This window comes from Danaus plexippus, chromosome 19 (assembly GCF_018135715.1).
Source record: "Danaus plexippus chromosome 19, MEX_DaPlex, whole genome shotgun sequence".
NCBI lineage: Eukaryota > Metazoa > Arthropoda > Insecta > Lepidoptera > Nymphalidae > Danaus > Danaus plexippus.
This window is the reverse complement of record NC_083549.1, coordinates 4742506-4761130: the sequence shown is the minus strand read 5'-3', so window position 1 is coordinate 4761130 and position 18625 is coordinate 4742506. Positions and strand designations below refer to the sequence as shown.

General features: G+C 31.4%; 3 protein-coding genes across 3 annotated transcripts; 2 read left to right on the top strand and 1 right to left on the bottom strand.

Annotated features, from left to right (window-relative positions):
- The first annotated feature begins 104 nt into the window (after positions 1 to 104).
- Positions 105 to 1588, top strand: LOC116768256 (eukaryotic translation initiation factor 2 subunit 2). The gene has a single exon (XM_032658938.2). The coding sequence runs from the start codon at positions 213 to 215 to the stop codon at positions 1149 to 1151; it is 939 nt and encodes a 312-aa protein (XP_032514829.1). The 5' UTR covers positions 105 to 212; the 3' UTR covers positions 1152 to 1588.
- LOC116768255 (beta-ureidopropionase-like) lies at positions 1355 to 3244 on the bottom strand. The gene has a single exon (XM_032658937.2). The coding sequence runs from the start codon at positions 2977 to 2979 to the stop codon at positions 1816 to 1818; it is 1164 nt and encodes a 387-aa protein (XP_032514828.2). The 5' UTR covers positions 2980 to 3244; the 3' UTR covers positions 1355 to 1815.
- A 712-nt stretch (positions 3245 to 3956) lies between these two features.
- LOC116768254 (microfibrillar-associated protein 1) lies at positions 3957 to 7885 on the top strand. Its single transcript, XM_032658936.2, has 9 exons — positions 3957 to 4177; positions 4287 to 4480; positions 4769 to 4971; positions 5527 to 5639; positions 5998 to 6179; positions 6369 to 6493; positions 6756 to 6899; positions 7251 to 7347; positions 7627 to 7885. Exons 1-9 carry the CDS (start codon positions 4105 to 4107, stop codon positions 7810 to 7812), a joined length of 1317 nt encoding a protein of 438 aa, XP_032514827.1. The 5' UTR covers positions 3957 to 4104; the 3' UTR covers positions 7813 to 7885.
- The last annotated feature ends 10740 nt before the right edge of the window (positions 7886 to 18625 follow it).

The following is an 18625-nucleotide window of genomic DNA, read 5'->3' as shown; positions in this document are numbered from 1 at the left end:
AAATAATTTTATTGAAAGCAATTAAACCGCACAAATTCTTAAAGGTACAGTGAACGCACGAATCACGAAATGGCACAGATTAAAAAATGTTTCAGTAAACTAGGCTGATGCAACGTTTTGACATCTGATTTGCCTCCTGCCAAATTATTCCATCTGCACTATAACCAAGTTTAAATATTGGAGTTATTTAGTGCTTAATAATACCTGTAATTATGGATGAAGATTTGATTTTTGACCCTTCTTTAAAGAAGAAAAAGAAGAAGAAGACTGGCTTTGATATGGACGCTGCCCTTGCAAGTGAACAAGGCGATACCACGAGTGTTGAGGCGCCTGCTGAGTCCGGTGACGTCGACGTCCCCGAAGATGAAAACATGGACTTGGATAATTTTGGTAAGAAGAAGAAAAAGAAGAAGAAGACCTTTTTCAACTTAGACGAACTGGAGAGCGCGTTGCCTGAAACGAAAGAGGAAAAACCGCCATCGGAAGAACCAGAGCAACAGGAGGATGAAGTTATAGATGACTTAGATCTAGAAATAGATTTTTCTAAAAGTAAGAAGAAGAAAAAGAAGAAAAATATTGATGAACTGGTTATTGAAGACGATGCTAAAGGAGATGATCAAGAGAGAGAGGACGATGTCCATGGCGATTGGGTTGGAAGCGATCGTGATTATACCTACGACGAGCTTCTGGAGCGTGTGTTTGATATAATGAGAGAAAAGAACCCCAGCATGGTGTCCGGAAAGAAACAAAAATTCATCATGAGACCACCTCAAGTCGTTAGGATTGGTACAAAGAAAACATCATTTGCAAACTTTACAGAGATTTGTAAAACCCTTCATCGTCAACCAAAACATTTACTAGACTTCCTCCTTGCTGAATTGGGAACCAGTGGTTCTGTTGATGGTAATAGCCAGCTTATTATTAAAGGACGTTTCCAACAGAAACAAATAGAAAATGTTTTGCGCCGATATATTAAGGAATATGTCACATGTCATACATGTCGCTCCCCAGATACAATTTTACAAAAGGATACTCGATTATTCTTCCTTCAATGTGAAACTTGTGGATCCCGATGCTCTGTAGCCAGTATCAAATCTGGTTTCCAGGCAGTGACAGGAAAGAGAGCTGCCATGCGTGCAAAGACTGCATAGATAAATAGTGCTTAGTGGTAATCAATTTTACAATTGAGGATCCGGGGTACATACAGTGAATTTCCTTCTTCAAGTTTTAAATCTTTTAATATAATATTATATTAGCATTTATTTCAGCTGTAAATCTGGTGCTGATTGAATATTATGTTCTAATGTAAAATATTATGTATTTCTAAGAAGCAGGTGTGTACTATTTCCATTCATATTATGACATTTTGTTACTGCGGATACATATATTTACTTGTTGTATTAATATATTTTACTGATGTAAATTGAGTGATTAACTCCATATATATGAAGTATTATGTGGTCTCAAATTTTTTGTTTATTTTGGTTGCTGGAACAACATTGAATTGAAATTCTGGATGTACCCTACATTAACCCCCATATGTATAGCTCACTTCTGTATTATTCTCATTGGTACACAAACTTTTTAATTTGTTGTTTTATTTCATCAAACCCTATTAAATTCCTTTTATATATACATGAAATTTTTAAATAATAAAATGAATATTTTTTTCAACAAAATTTATTTAAGAAATTGATTCTTTATACAAATATGATTTAAAAAAAATTATAAAACAAGTATAACAATGCAATATAATTTGTTACAACATGAGTTAGAAATCTTAAACATAACCAGTAAACATTATATGAGAAATTTTTAATTCTTATTAATTATTTGACGCTCATAATCTGATTTCACAACATTATTGAGGCTCTTTGCATATAACTCTAATCTTTGGGTCATAGTGAAACCCCACTTGTCTTTAGCTTGACGGCACAGATTAAGATCCATTTGTGCTATCAATAATCCATCATTTACTCTAGACATTCCAGGGGTACGACACCCATCTGGTGCAGTGACATAGCTAGAACCATAGAAATGCCCAAACTCCTTATGGGCAGGCTTTCCATCGCCTGATGTAAATTCGTTAGGAAACTTCTCAGAACCTACTCTGTTTATAGAACAAGTAAAATAACTGTTAGCTATAGCTGCATTACGAGCTTCAACGGCCCACAAATGTTCACTGAGTCCTGCCACTGTGGCTGATGGATTGAATACAATTTCAGCACCATTAATGCCAAACAGCAGCCAATTTAATGGATGATGTCTTCCATAGCAAATATTGACTGCAATCTTTCCAAATTTTGTTTCAAACACTGGATGACCTGTATTTCCTTCCATATAATATGTAGATTCATTAAAATCACCAACTCTAGGGATGTGATTTTTTCTGTGTTTGCCTATAATTTTTCCTTGGTCGTCTATAATAACAGCAGTATTCCATATTGTATCCCCGTGGCTTTCATCACGCTCTAATATAGGAGAAATAAATACCATGCCATACTTGACAGCAAATTCTCTAAGAAATTGGGTACTGGGTCCTTCATGTGCTGATTCAGCGAATTCACACCACGGTTGTTTTTCTCTTGTGCAAAATGCAAAAGGCATATTCCAACATTCTTGTAAACATAAAATATTAACTCCTTCGTTTGCTGCAGCTACTATAATTCTTTTTATTTTTTCAAAAATGCCCTGTCGCTGCTCGACAATAGGTTTGTCGGTGGACTCAACTATTGAATGCTGAATTATACCAACTCTAACAACACGAGAGCTTCTAAATTCTTCTTTTATAGCAGGGAAATCATAGGCAGCAACTTCAAAATTATTCTCTTTAGCACATTCTGTTGTTGATACTTTTATTGGCAGTGCATGATGATTTGATCTACCATAATAAATTCGATTAAACTCTTCTAATTCAGGTCCAGAAAGAGCATTAAATACTAATTTGTCAAAACTTTCTATTTCTGCTGCTGCTGCCATATTTAAATTTAATAAAGATTGAAATAACAAGTCGGAGAAATTTCTATAAAAGGAACGTTTATTTTATTACAGATAACAGAAGTATCATTATCTATTAACACCGAGGACACGGGGTCAAATGGCATAGAGAACACTGTACAGTGTACGGTATAAAACATTCGCAAGCAAAAGGATAATCATTGCCAAGCGTTTTGCGGTGTTTTCACTTCTTCGACGTTGGTTAAGATTAAATAAATTAATGAATAATTATTTCTGAAAAAGTTATGTGATAAAAAAGTATTTTTATTTGTTTTCTATATTTTTGCCATTTACTTGTTTGTTTAAAGAGTAATTTAAAATCAGATTTACATTTATTAGATTTTTTTGTTTCCTTCATCTAACTTACAAAGTTTAGACAATATTGCTCTACTGAAATCATGACTTTAAAATATATAAAACATACATCATTATAGTAAAAAAATATGTTATAATTTATAAAGATGTTTAGTGGGCGATATCCTTAGCATTGACAGGCAAGGTTGACCACTAACAAGTCTTCCTGTACATTTGTTGAACATGGTATAATAATTTTTAAAAAACAGATATGGTGAAATGTAAAAAAAAACAAAATTCATTAAAAAAAAGATCTGTTGTGGAATAATTACCTTCATATTAAAGGTCTATTCTATATAGTTTATATTGTCTTAAGAAACCTATTAAGTTATCAGGATATAAATTGTTTTTTATTTCCGAAGAAATAGGAAATTATTTACAAAATCATGTTAAGAAAGTTTAACATGTTGAATTTTTTTCACGTACATAGATACCGAAACTCAAATTATTATTTAAAAAAATAGACTTTTCCTTCATTATCTTTCAATTCTAGATTTTACATAAATATTTTTTTCCGATAAATTAAAATATATTTTTTCCGACCTTTAGTATCCCATGATTGTTAGTGGGTTATATTTTTGTGTTAGTCCTTTGTCAACTGTCAAGTCATGTTTGACATTTAGAGTAATAAATAGGTTTGTCTACGATAATAATTAATACATAGCAGTTATAAATTCTTCTATACCATACAATTATTGATACATTTTATGATACAATTTGAACATATTGTATGAAACATATTCATTTGTCAAAATGAATGTATTACCAGCACAACCTATAGGTATTCAGAGTACTGCTGGCGCTGTACCTGTTCGCAATGAAAAAGGTATTACAAATGTGTTTTTTGTTTGAATATTGTTTTTAAATATTTTTATCATTTATAATATATTTATAGCTACAGCAGTTTATCTTTCATTGGTTGTTCTCTTTTACAGGTGAAATATCTATGCAAAAAGTTAAGGTGCAGAGGTATATATCAGGAAAGAAACCAGATTATGCTCAAGGAGTTACCTCGTCTGAAGAATCAGAAGCTGAAGATTTTATAGAGCAACAAAGACCTGAACGTCGACACCAGATTGCACAGATTATTAGTCAGAAGGATGATATACAAAGTCATTCAGAGAATGAAGTAAAAAGCTTAACCCTACGTAATTTATTTGAGTATTTAAAAATATTAGAATCAATAATGTTAGATTTCAGTGGAAATACTTAAATTTGTTTAATTTTATATTAAATATCAATTATTGTTTTCTTGTGTTGTATTAGTTTATGTTCTTTGTATTAAGAATTAGAATTTTACAAATTATTTGCATACAAAGTCTACTATTCATATTCTCTAAATTAAGTTACAGCAACGATACTCTTATAATTGTCTCTTCTTTTAGTGCTAAATTCATCAATATAATTTTGTACACAGGTTGACGACCCTCGTCTTCGCCGTTTACGTGTTGCACATTCTCCGCGTCGTGCTGAACACAAACCAGAGGTTATTGATGCTGAGCCAGAACCTGAATCAGAATCAAGTGAAGAGAGTAAACACAGTTCAGAAAGTGAAGATGAACTTGATGAAGAAGAAATTGAAAGGAGAAGACAAGCTGTTAGAGCCAAACTAGCAGCTAGGTAATAAAAACTAATGTTACAAGCAATAATTAGATATAATATATAATTACATATAATATATATTGATTTGTTGGATGTACATTTTTAAATAGCTTAATAGATTTTATATAAGGTAATCTAAATGCAGGCCAGTGTTTGAGAGATTACGCCTTTTTTGGTCTTGGTTAAATTTTGAATGGCTTAAGTCAAAAGTTTAATATATGCTGATGCTAGATCATTAAAAAGTTTGAGTGGATGTATATAGCTAACATTTTTTCAGTTATTAGTAAAATGTTTAATTGTGAATAAAACCTAAACATAATTAATATAAAAAACAAATCTTTTATGGAGGCACAGTTATAGGAAAAATTCTAAATAAAATCAATCCATCTGTTAAGAGTGTCTTTTTCGCAAATGAAGCTTAGAACTCCACCAATCCCATTGCAATTGTCCAAAATTTGTTGTTTAAATATATCTTTCATTCAAGATATGCAGACTTTTTCAAGTACTTTTCTTTTCTGACAAAGTAAAAAAATATATAAAAATTAATTGTATATATATTTTTTATCATTATAGAGAGGCAGAAAAAGAAGTATTAGGAAGAGAAGATGATGAGGAAATGTTAGATGGTGACAAAGAGGAAAGTGGTTCGTCAGATACTGAATATACTGATAGCGAAGAAGATACAGGTATAAAATAAAAAAATTATATATTAAATTATAATATACTAGTTTTTCGTACTATTTTCCTCATTGACCTAGGAACCGGAATAAAAGAAATGTATAAAATCTGTTAAAATAATTGATATGATAATAAACCAGCAGCAATCTCAATAGTCTCTTACTCCATAAAAGATACAAGTGTTAGGGACTGGTTTCACAGAAATGACATGTAATTCTGAATATATAATATCTCAAATTCTATTCTGTCTTCTAAGTTCCATAACTGTAAAGTTTCATCAAAATCTTGCGTAATTATAATATATTCAAGATTTCAAGAAGATATGACATATGTCTATAATATATATGTTTATATATAATTTAATAGGGCCAAGAGTGAAGCCGGTGTTTGTGAGGGCATCAGAAAGAATGACAGTAGCAGAGAGAGAACGTAAACTTAAACAGCAGAAGAAGGAAGATTCTGAGGCAAGAAAGGAGAAGGAGGAGAGAAGACGGGAAGCATTGAAATTAGTTGAAGAAACTATTCGTGCTGAACAAAGAAATACACAGGTGTTTTAAACACTTCACACATAACAGAATATTTATACAGCTTTTATATTGAAAAGCTTATATAAATATATTATATTGAAGCATATAAAATAGTTGACATAGTTTTGTTAATTTTTATGTTTGAATGAGAGTAAAGAAAGAAATATCAAAACCTTCTATGCCACATATCTTACTATTATACTTTTTCAGTCAGAATACAAGGAGGGTAATATCAATGACGTGTGCACTGACGATGAGAATGATGAGTTGGAATATGAAGCGTGGAAATTAAGAGAGATGAAGAGAATAAAACGTGACAAGGAGGAACGGGAAGCGTTAGTATTGAATATTTTATCTCACTTTTAATATGAAAATAATGAGTTTTGATTCGTTTGTTCGCAAAAAAAAAGAATGCTTAATATTAGAGTATGAAAAATTCATTAACCTGGGTAAGGTAACAACTCCACTTAACTCCAGGTTTACACTTGTAAAATATTTAGTAATTAATTAATAATTTAATTAACTCAGTAATTTTTATTGGTTATAGTATTATGTCTCAAATTAAATTATAATTTATGTGATTTTATTTTCATGAAGTGCGGAGAAAGAGTTGTTAGCTATAGAGCGTATGAGAAACATGACCGAGGAAGAGCGTCGCGTCGAACTGCGACTAAATCCCAAGTTGGTCACAAACAAGTCCGTCAAGGGCAAATATAAGTTCCTTCAAAAGTATTATCACAGGTATGTGACATTTTATTAAGAAAATTATAATGTTATATGTACTAAATAACAATTACCTGAAGCAAAAGCCTGTCTCTTACCAAGGCAATACTGGTTAGAAATCAGACTGAAATTTTAATCCCTGGTATATAAAAAGTGTTAAGACTTAGGGTTTAAACTATTAAAGAGATAATATTTGCCTTTAATTTATTAGCTATTTTACTATCTAAACCCTAATTAAACTACACATGATGAGTTTTACCAAAAAAATGGGACAATTTTATGGACTAAAATAACTCATACTAAAGTTTTTTTAACTTGTAATCATATGTAATCTGTAGATATATTTTTAATGCACTTTTCTTTTTATAGAGGTGCTTTCTATTTGGATAAGGAAGAAGATGTATTCAAACAAGATTTCTCGGGACCAACACTGGATGATCACTTTGATAAGACTGTTCTACCTAAGGTAAATAATTTTTTTTGGAAATCTAAATTGTTATTATATCTATATTAAAATTATATAGATATAATAACAATATATCTATATTTAAATTGTTAACAATTATCAACAAAGTATGAATTCTTGCTAACACTTTAGTATGACAATCCAATAACAACATTACAATTAGTTTTAATTGTACAAATAAGTTTTTATTTGAGAACATTTACATTAAAATATATTTTTTTCAAACAAAAAGAAACAATCAGGTTGTATGTATAATAATAATAATTAATTATTGTACAGGTGATGCAAGTGAAGAAGTTTGGTAGATCGGGTCGTACAAAGTACACTCATCTAGTCGACCAAGATACAACCGAGTTCGACTCCGCGTGGAGCAATGAAGGCACAGCGGCCAGGCTTACCAACTTTAGAGGCGGAATGAAACAACAATTCGAAAAGCCATCCGCCAAATCGAAACATAACTCTTGATAATATACATAATTACATTGTGTTGTATTATTTTCAGTCCTACAACAAAATTACAACAGACTATACAAGCAGATTTTTATTTTAAATTTTATTATAACCGGTATTTTTTTTTAAATCGATCGTCCTGATTGTATGCTGAAATTGAAATTTCTACTGAGCAGAGAAATTCTAAAGTGTGATGCAGATAACAAATAATATTTTGTATGTTTAGGTTAAATTAAATGTTGAACTAGCGTTATAAGAGTAATAAAGATGATTATTCCAAGGAATAAAATGTAAAATGAGTTTATAATTTTTACAAAGATATTATTTTCTTCGTATACAAAACATGAATGCAAAGGAGACCTTGTGTGTATAATAAATGCCACACAGATAGCCCTATTTTACCCCTACTTCACCGCCATATTTGTCATATTTAGAGGGAAAAATTTGAGACGATATAATAAATAATAAAATAAATTAGTCTATTAGTCGCTCGGATTCAGTCTTGTACTAAAACAAGAAAAAGATAAAAATATTGAAATAACGCATGATTTTAATGAAATATGGCTTAATTTCTTTTCAAGATAGGGTCGTCTATGTGTCGATTTTAGGCAAGTTTATTTATCAGGTCTAGGTATTTTATTCAATCGTAACAAAGCCTTATTCGACCGAATTCGATACAAAACTTACTTAAAATATAAAAAAAATATAAAACAATCAATAAAGACGACCATATGTATATAAAACATGTAACAATCTAATTAAAAACCCAAATGAGATCTAAGATTTTCGTGAGTATTCATTTAAAGGAAACAAATATTTTCGGAGTTTGCAAAACGTGCGATCTCGGAACTTCGTTTAATATAAGATATAGCACGAAAATGAGATTGGCCCTGATTGATATAAAATTTTATATGGTTCTGAAGAGTACGACAAATTTAATGAAAGAATAACAATTCCTCTGTTAATATACAATCTGTATACATAAAGATACCCTCATCACTTTAGCAGATCACCACGGGATCGTTTGTGCATTGGACTGTGACGCTCTAGGGGAATTCCAACCCTTAGACAAGGGTGCTCCGAGTAAAAGAGAGCTCCTTTACAATATAGATCTAGCTGGAGATAAGGGGTGGCTCTAGACCCTCACCCTGCAGTTTTACAGACTAGGTAGTAAGGTGGCGAACAAAGTCCCTCCTCATTACTACTGTCAGCATCTTTGATATGACATCTCTTCGCGATCTCGTGCAGGTATTTCCTAAAGCAACTGAGCCCCGATAGTACCTACATATGTCTGAATTGTAGGATCCCATACCGCCTGCTTGTCCATCGTTCGAGGTGCGGACAAATCTTACTCATTGCGAGCAGACCGGTGGCCATCATCTCTTTTCCGTCGTTGTATAAGGTTTCTTTACACTCTGACCCTAACCCATGCAGCCTTCTAGACTTAATTTCTGGCACGGGCCTTTGTTCGGTGCCAGTATATTGTGACGAGGACCTCCCTCTATAGTCTAGAGTGTCCTAGGGGACCAGTCGTCAGCAGCTTTGCCGCTGAGAACGACACTGTACCTCACCCCCTGATCACCCTTTGCGAGATGGTACACTGAAATTGACGCAGTGAACCATCAAAGACTCTCGGACAGGAGCTTCTCATCATATAGGGGCACTATACAGTGCTATCCTTTTTACGGTAACGGCATAAGACACCCGGTATGATACTAAAGGACCTCGCACGTTGGGCATAATCTTCCTAAGGTGGCCGGGGTGAAAACTAGCTTCAGAGTTAGCAAGGAGAAATGGGCACCGATATACCATCTTCCGTACAAAATAAGGGCAGGATACTTCATCTGTTGGTTCTCGACATGCCCAAGTCTTTTAGTAAGTTGTAGAGATTATTCTGTTATACCTCACGCTCTCACTTCTACCGCGTACAAATTTACAATGGACCTATTCTTAGTGAGTTCGTTAGTGAGCTTGTAATACTTGTTGACCTGGATGGCATGGTCTTTGGGGATGTTGGATTCCTAAGGAACCGTGAGCTCTATTAGCACAACGCGCTTTAAAATATATTATGTAGGACATAATAATGAATATGTCATATTTAAAGCGTATGAAATGTTACTATATTTTATGTACATATATACTCATATAATAATATAGAGCATATATAAATAACTTTAGCTTTGAATCCACAGCAGTCGCTAATGTTATTTAAAGATTGGCTTAGCTTTAAAGTTTCCATTACATCAAGATTTTGGGATTACGCAAAAGTTACGTAGCAAAACTAATGAAATACTCGGGATCAAGTTGTGTATAGTGTCGTATCTTCGTAATGAACGTTTTGCTAGCGTACCGCCACTAACCGCAAGCGCTTCGGAATGCCAGAACAATTCCTAGCCTTCCTAGAATATCTTTGCTTCGTAAATTATTATATTATCGTATGCAATATCTGGATTGTTCAGTTGTATTTGCTTTATTTAAATATTTTTGTTATAATAATAATAATTTAGATTTGTTGTTTCTGTCTTAGTAGTACCCTTTATGGAATTGGGTAGACAAGATAGAATCGTCATTCAACGGTGAATATTTTTAAAGAATAAAAGAGAAAAATAAAACCAAAGTTTGGAAAGTAGATAATAAGAATTTCCACCAATATATTAAAATTTAAACCTCCGAAGATCTACTCTAAGACTATTTATTAACTTTCACGAATCATATCGTATTTGTAACTACTAGTTAGCCTTATTATTAGCCTTTATATGTCTTGGTAAGCCCATAACACTATTTTAATAAATATTGAAAAATTTATAATAAAATCTCTTACAATCGCAGATGTTGTGCAGATAATTTTTCTTAAAAAAATAATATTCCTATACTATTTTCTCCATGTTTGTTACAAAAATTTTCGTTCTATACTTTATGTTTGGTTTCTTCGATATTTTTTTGGCGGAACGATAAAAACAAAACTGATTTAATTTTTTTTTATATTTATAGTTTTTCCGAATTGGAATATTTATCTGACCATCTATCTAACTATTTGCTAAAATGATACGTATGCTTACCTCAAATTAATTCAAAATATAGACAAACAACACGTCAAAAACAAATAAAATATATACGTCATTATACTTCTTGTAAGCATTTATTCGTTCAATATAAAATTAGTTGAAGCGACAATCAGTTTAAAAAATATAAAATCTATAATTTCAGAACGACACGAATTGTTAGTTCATATGGTTTTTAACTTCGTACGGTTTTTCAGTGAAGCTGAATAAACACAGAGATCATACAAAATATTTATTCTATATGTATTTAGGTTGTGCAGATCGTTGTACGCTTATTTTGTAAAAGAGGAAAACATGTTATATTTTACCCTCTGTTTATTTAACTCCACGAGTAGATCTTCAATAAATATAAATCTCTTTCACTCGTGTATTCGTAAAGGAGAGTTTATTTTCATTTCTTGTAACTTCTTTTCTTATATAAGTTACATTTCTAATATAGCAAATTATTTTAATTTTAAATTAACCTTAGGATATAACGTCATAGTCACTTGATTAGTTTTTCGTCAAATTAAGCCTTTGATTCGAGTCGCCAGATGTTGAACTTTAAATTATTAATTTTATTATAATATTAATTCGAACGACGAATCGACTGGTTCTAGGAATCTAGGAAACCTCGTGAAAAATTATTACTATTTATCTGGATAAATATTTTATTATTGCAGTAAATGACAATTATGAAATTTAAACATTCTCTACTTAACAAAAACTTTGTATAAATAAAACAGCCGTAAGTAATAAGTTTTGAAACTTACTTTCAAATTAAGGATAGACCCTAATTAAAGGGGCAAAAGAAATTTCATTGTCCCCAGCATAATTTACTCATTTGGTTTCAATAAAATTAAAATTTACTTTGAGTTGGTGGAGGGTTTTAGCAATTAAAAGCGGTTGTCACTTGACATAGAAAACCGTTATAGTAAGATATTTATAACTTTAATCTTAAATAAAAAGTTCAAATTTTCTTGAAGATCTCTATTATTTTGATAAACTTGGTTTATAGATATTAACGTAGATATTTTATGTATGTTTAAGATAAAATTAGGGATATAAGTTTTTTTTTTTAAATTTCAACTTTTATAAAAATTTATAATAAAATAAAACAGATTATGTATTGTATGTGTATTCTTAATTTGTTTCTGGTTGTGCATGTGTATAAATATTTGTATTTTTCTAAAAGAATTCTTTAATTTAAAACAACTATCACAGAATATATAAAAGAAATAGTCATATCTATATACTAGTACATCAGTGCCATAATAGGTTTAAAATTGTTTTTATCTTAAAAAGCATTATTTAAATAATGTTTCTCAAATCTATACTTTGAAAGTTCCAAAATATCTATTTAGAAATTGATTTGAAAAAAATTGCCTCAAAATTTAAACATTAAAAGAAAAAAAAGCATTAAATTTACTAAAATAAAATATATTCAGTCATATGATTAGCAAAAATTCTGTCCAGAAATCGTGTATTGAAAAGCAAATATTGCAGAACCCGAAGTAAACATACAGATTTACAATGGAATTGAAACACTAGAATCAAATTACCACAAAACCCTTTGTGAAATCCTAACATCCTCCAACATCTAGTATTTGAATTTGCATTTGAACCTTCCGTTGCGTAAGTTGCGGATTTCTTGACAAACAATTGGAATCAATGTTTTTACTGGAAACAATACCAGTTTCTTTGAATCAAAAATACAATATGTAATTTTTTTTTTATATTATCGAGAATAAATTATACCGCACCAATATATTTTTATTTATATAATCCAACTAGGCTTTTCTTCATGTCACTATAATTTAAATTAAAATTAAACGAAAGTTTGAAAAATGTTGTCTTATTTTCATGGTCAAGTCTTCTTCGTATTATATTTCAGTTCGGAATACACAAATGGTACCTGCTTTAAAATACTATTAGCCACTTTGAAATTCTTCATTATATATATGTTAGGTTAAAAAGTAACGTAATCATCTCACTCAGACAATAGAGAAAACCGATAATATTAATTATTAGAGACGAAACCTCTTAGCATTCAATGGATTCACCGTGCGGGTGCCGGGTCCATTGCGTTGCAGGGAGTGGAGCTTCAACAGTGCCTGGGACTTGCGACCCAGGTGTAGGTTTAAGGGGCCCCTAACTAACGCGCGTTAAACGCTCACCTCCACTGTCCAAGCTCCTCTCCCTACCTAACCATATTTGAAAAGAACCTACTAGGGCTGCCTTCGAAGTACGTTCCAAGAACGAATTGATGTGAGTTCTGGACAGGCCCAAGTCTTTTAGCAGGTTGTAGAGAGATTTAGCCGTTATACCTCTCGCTCCCACTTCTACCGCGTATAAATCCACGACGAACCTATTTCGAGTGAGTTCGTTTGTGAGCTCGTAATATTTGTTGACCTTAATGGTATGGTCTTTGGGGATGTTGGTTTCCCAAGGAACCGTAAGCTCTATCATCACAACGCGCTTTAAGATTCGCGAATACATAAATATGTCTGGTCTGGAGGCCGACGCACAAATATCCTCGGGGATTTTGTATTGTTTTTCATACGTATCCATCATTATAGTCCAATCCGTAGCCGCTTTAAGGATGGAGTAAGGCTTGACATTTGTTTTTATAGCCCTAGTGCCCTCTCTCACAAAACCTACTGATCGCTCGTTTGTGGTTATTTCCTTTTGCGCTCTGGCTACCGAAAGACTAACCGCTTCACGTATGATTTCTAGAACCCTATCGTGACGACGCGAGTATTGACCGCTATCGAGGAGTACCCTACATCCCACTAACAAGTGCCTAGCAGTTCCAACTGCCTTCCCACAGATATAGCAAGTCTTTTCGGTACCTTTACCCCATCTTACTAAATTACTTTGATCTGGGAGAGTCATCTGGAACGCATTGAGATAGAATTTTAGCAATGCTGGCGACCAATCATGGATTAAGGTGCGCCATTTTAGTGCTAATGGGATGCAAAAATCTCCTATGTCTAACCACTCGTTCTGCATTTCTAAACTTATTGCATGGATCTTATATTTATCATTCTCGTCTTGCCGAATAAAAGACTTCAATATATCCGTATCTTGGACCTTCCTACTTGATCCTAACCCTACTCTGTTACTTTGCGCTCCTATCATAAACTGCTTGTGGAATTGAAGCCTTGACTCTAGCTCTGGGGCATCTTTGTCTTTTGGGAGCGATGTAACAACGTCATCCTGGGATTTCCTCAGGATGTATCTCTTGGAAACTCTCAGGTGTTTGTAGAGCTCCGATGGCCTTTTTAGACTCATCCCAAAACTATTGCGATCCCTAAATAAAGCCGATGAATCAGCCGTTAGCGCGAGCCCGAGCCACAACTTCAACATCTTTATGACGCCTGCATCTAACTTTGACAAAAGGGTTTTATTGAAATCATAAACGAGGAAAGGCCAATTTAAACGTGAAGTCAGATAATTATCGTAGATCCAAGCTTTTTTAACGTTACTGATCTGTTGGCTATCTACCTTGTTGAGATCGTTTAAAAAGCTATCTACTATACCTTCTAAAGATGGAGAACGACCTATATTATCAATCTTCCGACCGAGAAATTTAAATGGTGCATTTTCTGTAACCGTAGAAATGCATTGACCGCCTAACGATAATCCCGGATCGTATGAGGTGTATCTTGTACTCCGCCTACCGAGACACAGACAGTGACATTTACTTGGTTTTGTCCTCAATCCATCGGTCCACTCACAGAATCTATCCACTTCATCTAATAGTACTTGACAGTGTTTGGGGTTACGTGTCAGTATTGCGAGATCGTCAGCGAAGGCTAAAATGGATTCCGTGTATTTATTATTAAACTTGAACCGATACCCCCATTTTTTCTCGTTGCTGGTTAATTTATCTACTAAGATGTTAATTACAATATTAAATACGTATCTTTTTCGTTTTGGGAAGACGTAAATTTTATTTTCTTAATTTTTCATTTTAGTCTTTTTTAAATATAACACAGAAAAATTTGGCCACTCGTACATATTTCTCGAATACTTGAATAGAAAAGCTAAAAACAAAAGTTAACAGAAATGACAAATAGACATCAAACATTTTAGTTAAAAACGTCATAAAAATAACTATGATTTCAATTTTAGTTTCAAACATCCGTTTTTATACAACGTTACCTCGAATTTTATAAAATACTTTGTCAAAGTTATTCAATAGAAATATTTTGCTTAAATTCACGGATGCACCCGACAAAGCTGCACCGTTATTTAAATTTTCAGTATGTTTTAAAAATAAAGCTTCCCAAATCTTTTATCTGATTTTAAGCTGTGAGATATAATGCGATGGACAGTTTGGCTTATTGTTCCTCAAATATTTTTTGTTGAAAAATTTTTGTGGTTTGAATTGACTTATTAATAAGAGGGAATATTATATCATTTAAAGGCCTATTAGCTGTGCTTATACCACGTACATTCTGAAAGTAATACATGTAGAACAAAGTTACACAAACTTATAATAATAATGATTCATTCATTAGCATAAGCATAAACGCTACGCGAAATAGGCGGGGGATGATAATAGGGTTGCTAATAGTCTATTTAAATAGTAAATGCATAGCAACTTAAGAGTAAAACACTATTAAATGCAGTGTTACATTACTGAGTTAATTTTATACATACATATTTAACAATAAGTTTATCTAATATTACAAAATTAATAAAAATTATTAAAACAAGAATAGGGTAGTTGATAGTAAGCAAATATTTCGAAGATTTGTATTTGTTTTAGTAGCTTAATATTTATTATTGTTATTCTTACTATTATTATAAGATTAAACGATTAGGAAAGAAAATACATGAATATTAACAGAAGATTTTTCTTGTGAACTAGCAATGGCAATGTTACTCTCAACTAATTCATTTAATCATTCTTCTATTATCGTCATCGTTTGTGTTTTTGAGCATATCATTGTACTAAGTTGCTGCCTGTTTGCTTTGACTACCTGGTTGACAGTCAAATTTACTCTCAAAGTGTCTGGTTTCAACCGAATTTGTTATATACATTCCATGACATGATATTTCATATAATACTGCGTGTCGTTTGGCAAATGTAATAAAATATTGGTTATAAGTTACAAAATTTTAATTTATTACAGTAAGGTTTCTCAGCTAAAAAAAATTGTCTCAATATCGGGAACAGAGAAATTTGTTAGTTACTACAATAATATATTTAAAGAACGTAATTAATAACAAGAAACTTAAAACTTACATCGAAATGATCTTTACAAAAATACATTTGTAATGCGAAGCTACATTTACGTCCCGTCTATCAAGTTAGTGGCCACTTTTTACGTATTTGTTCCTTTAGTGGCACATGTACAAATAGTTATTTTGGTGTTTTGATAGTAAAACTTTCACTTTAAGGTGCTATACAATATTTATTAAACTTGTTAACCACTCAACTAAACAGCGCATTGTTTTGCAACCTGTGACGTAACACGAGTCGCCATGACAGTTTGACGCGTTTTGTGGCCATAATGTCATATAGTTCATACAAATATAACATAAAATATGTTACCGATAGTCTTTTACTGAAATATTAATATTTCAGCTTAACTAGGCCATAAGGCACACGATGAATTAGCTTATCAAAATAAGTCAACTACCCCATTGTTGCATGTAAATTAAGAATTTGTTATCTATCTGTCTATTTGTGTTTTCATCTTTGAACATATTAGGCTTATTTTTTTTATTAATCAAGTTACATTGAACTTAGTTTTGAGAAACATTTTGGATACAAGCGCTGATCCCTGTATTTGTAAAGTTTCAGTATTGATCGCGTCTACTACAATACTGATCAAGCTGTAAACTATATAACACATACCGTAATACGAAATAGGTAAAACTGACTATCAAAAAGTATAAGGAGAATGTAGAACGGGTTGCTTTTTTTATAAAATACATTAAAGTAAATATATTTATTTTAAAATAGAGAATTACATTAATAAAAAATATATATAAATTATTTAATATAAAAAAATACTTGCATGTTTTTTTTTTCCAAAATAAAATGCGTATTCGGCTAGTCTTTAAACAAGTATGATTTTGTTTAGAATGGTGAGTTAGCAAAAACTAAGCTTTAGACTTGTAACTCTACTATATTTTATATTTAATACTGGCAGATTTTTTTTATTACATATATATATTGTAACAATTTTATGACTTTAAAGAAAGGTTTATGTGTGTGTATATAAAAATTTTAATGCGTTAGTGCAATATAAAACTAACTTAAAAATATTTAATGATACCAATTCAACATATATATATATACATATATATTGGCACATTAAAGATAAATTGGTTTAAATTATAGATAAATTAGATGGTGTGTACATTATAGATAAATTTAAATAAGTGTACACACAGCCCTGTATAACATTCGCATATGTTAGTATAGCTTTCAATAGGAATCTGTTTGGCTTATTCAGATTTAATGACCTCTATCCCGTTATTGCAACCGTATCGATGTTTAGAAATTATATACAAATTATGTAACATTCGCCTTTGTTATCATACAATAGAGTGATCTTTGTCAACAAGGAAATTTTATTTAACGTGAAAATGCTTGTTTATATTTAGCTTTAGTTGAAAGAGTTTAATGTTATAAATATCTTTAAAACTGACAACATTAGCTACAAATTTTTCTTTTTCGTGAATATCTTTATAATATATCAATAACTGACGTGCACATGCCGGAGTATGGATGATTGACGATCATTTGGTCTGGTTAAGAGCTCGTTTCGTTTAGCGAAAATTAATTAAATTTTATCAAGACAAATAATTTATCATTATAATTAATTATGTCTGGTACATGTGAAGCGTGTAGATTTTTCCAGGTAGCGATAACTTTATATAATAAGATTTTGATAAGTCAGCGGATGGTTTTCACATATTTATTAACTTGTTTCCTTTCATGACCTTATGACCACATCGCTATCACACAGCGATAAGCCGAAAATGAGCTCGCTTCGCATGAAAACCGTCATCATTTTTTATTGCGTAATATCCTGCTCATAAATAGTCTGAAGCTTTTCATTCTGCAATTTGCTTTTATTTTAAATTCTATTATCATTGTTAAAGCAGTAAACGGATTTATTACGTTTTGTTTAGTTGTTAAAATTTATTATTAAAAGCAGTTACTTTTAAAATAAATTTAGTCTCTGAGAATTTTAGTGCTCTGTATTTTATTTTCTTTTTGAACTTAAGATGTTTTCCATAAAAACCCGAATTTTTATATTAATGTGTCTATTTATAAATATAAAAAGGTTTCATTTAACGGTTGTCTGTCGTTAATTTTGAGAAGTTATTGAATTCTTATATTGAATATTATATAATACATTAGATTTTTTTGATTATAATTAATTTTAAGCAATTCAATTTACCAATTTATCCTTTTTTAAAATAAAGTTATTTTATTTTAAGTTGGAAAAATATAAATTAATTGACACTTGGACGGTATAAAAAAATCAAGAAGTTTCTGTCTAAATTTAAAAATAGATTTTTTTTCCAAACAGGTACTGTGATATTTTATGAAAAAAGTTTAATCAATGTTTGCCTAGTGTACTATCCTTTAAATTAAAATGTTTCAAAAATGTTGGAAAAATGTTTTAACACCGTTAATTTTTGTATAGACTTCATTTTATGCATTACATGATGTTATTATTGATTCAAAGAACTCATTCCTCATCAGAGAAGACCGTAGTTCAAGAAAAAGACTAGGTTACAAGCATTTTTATTTT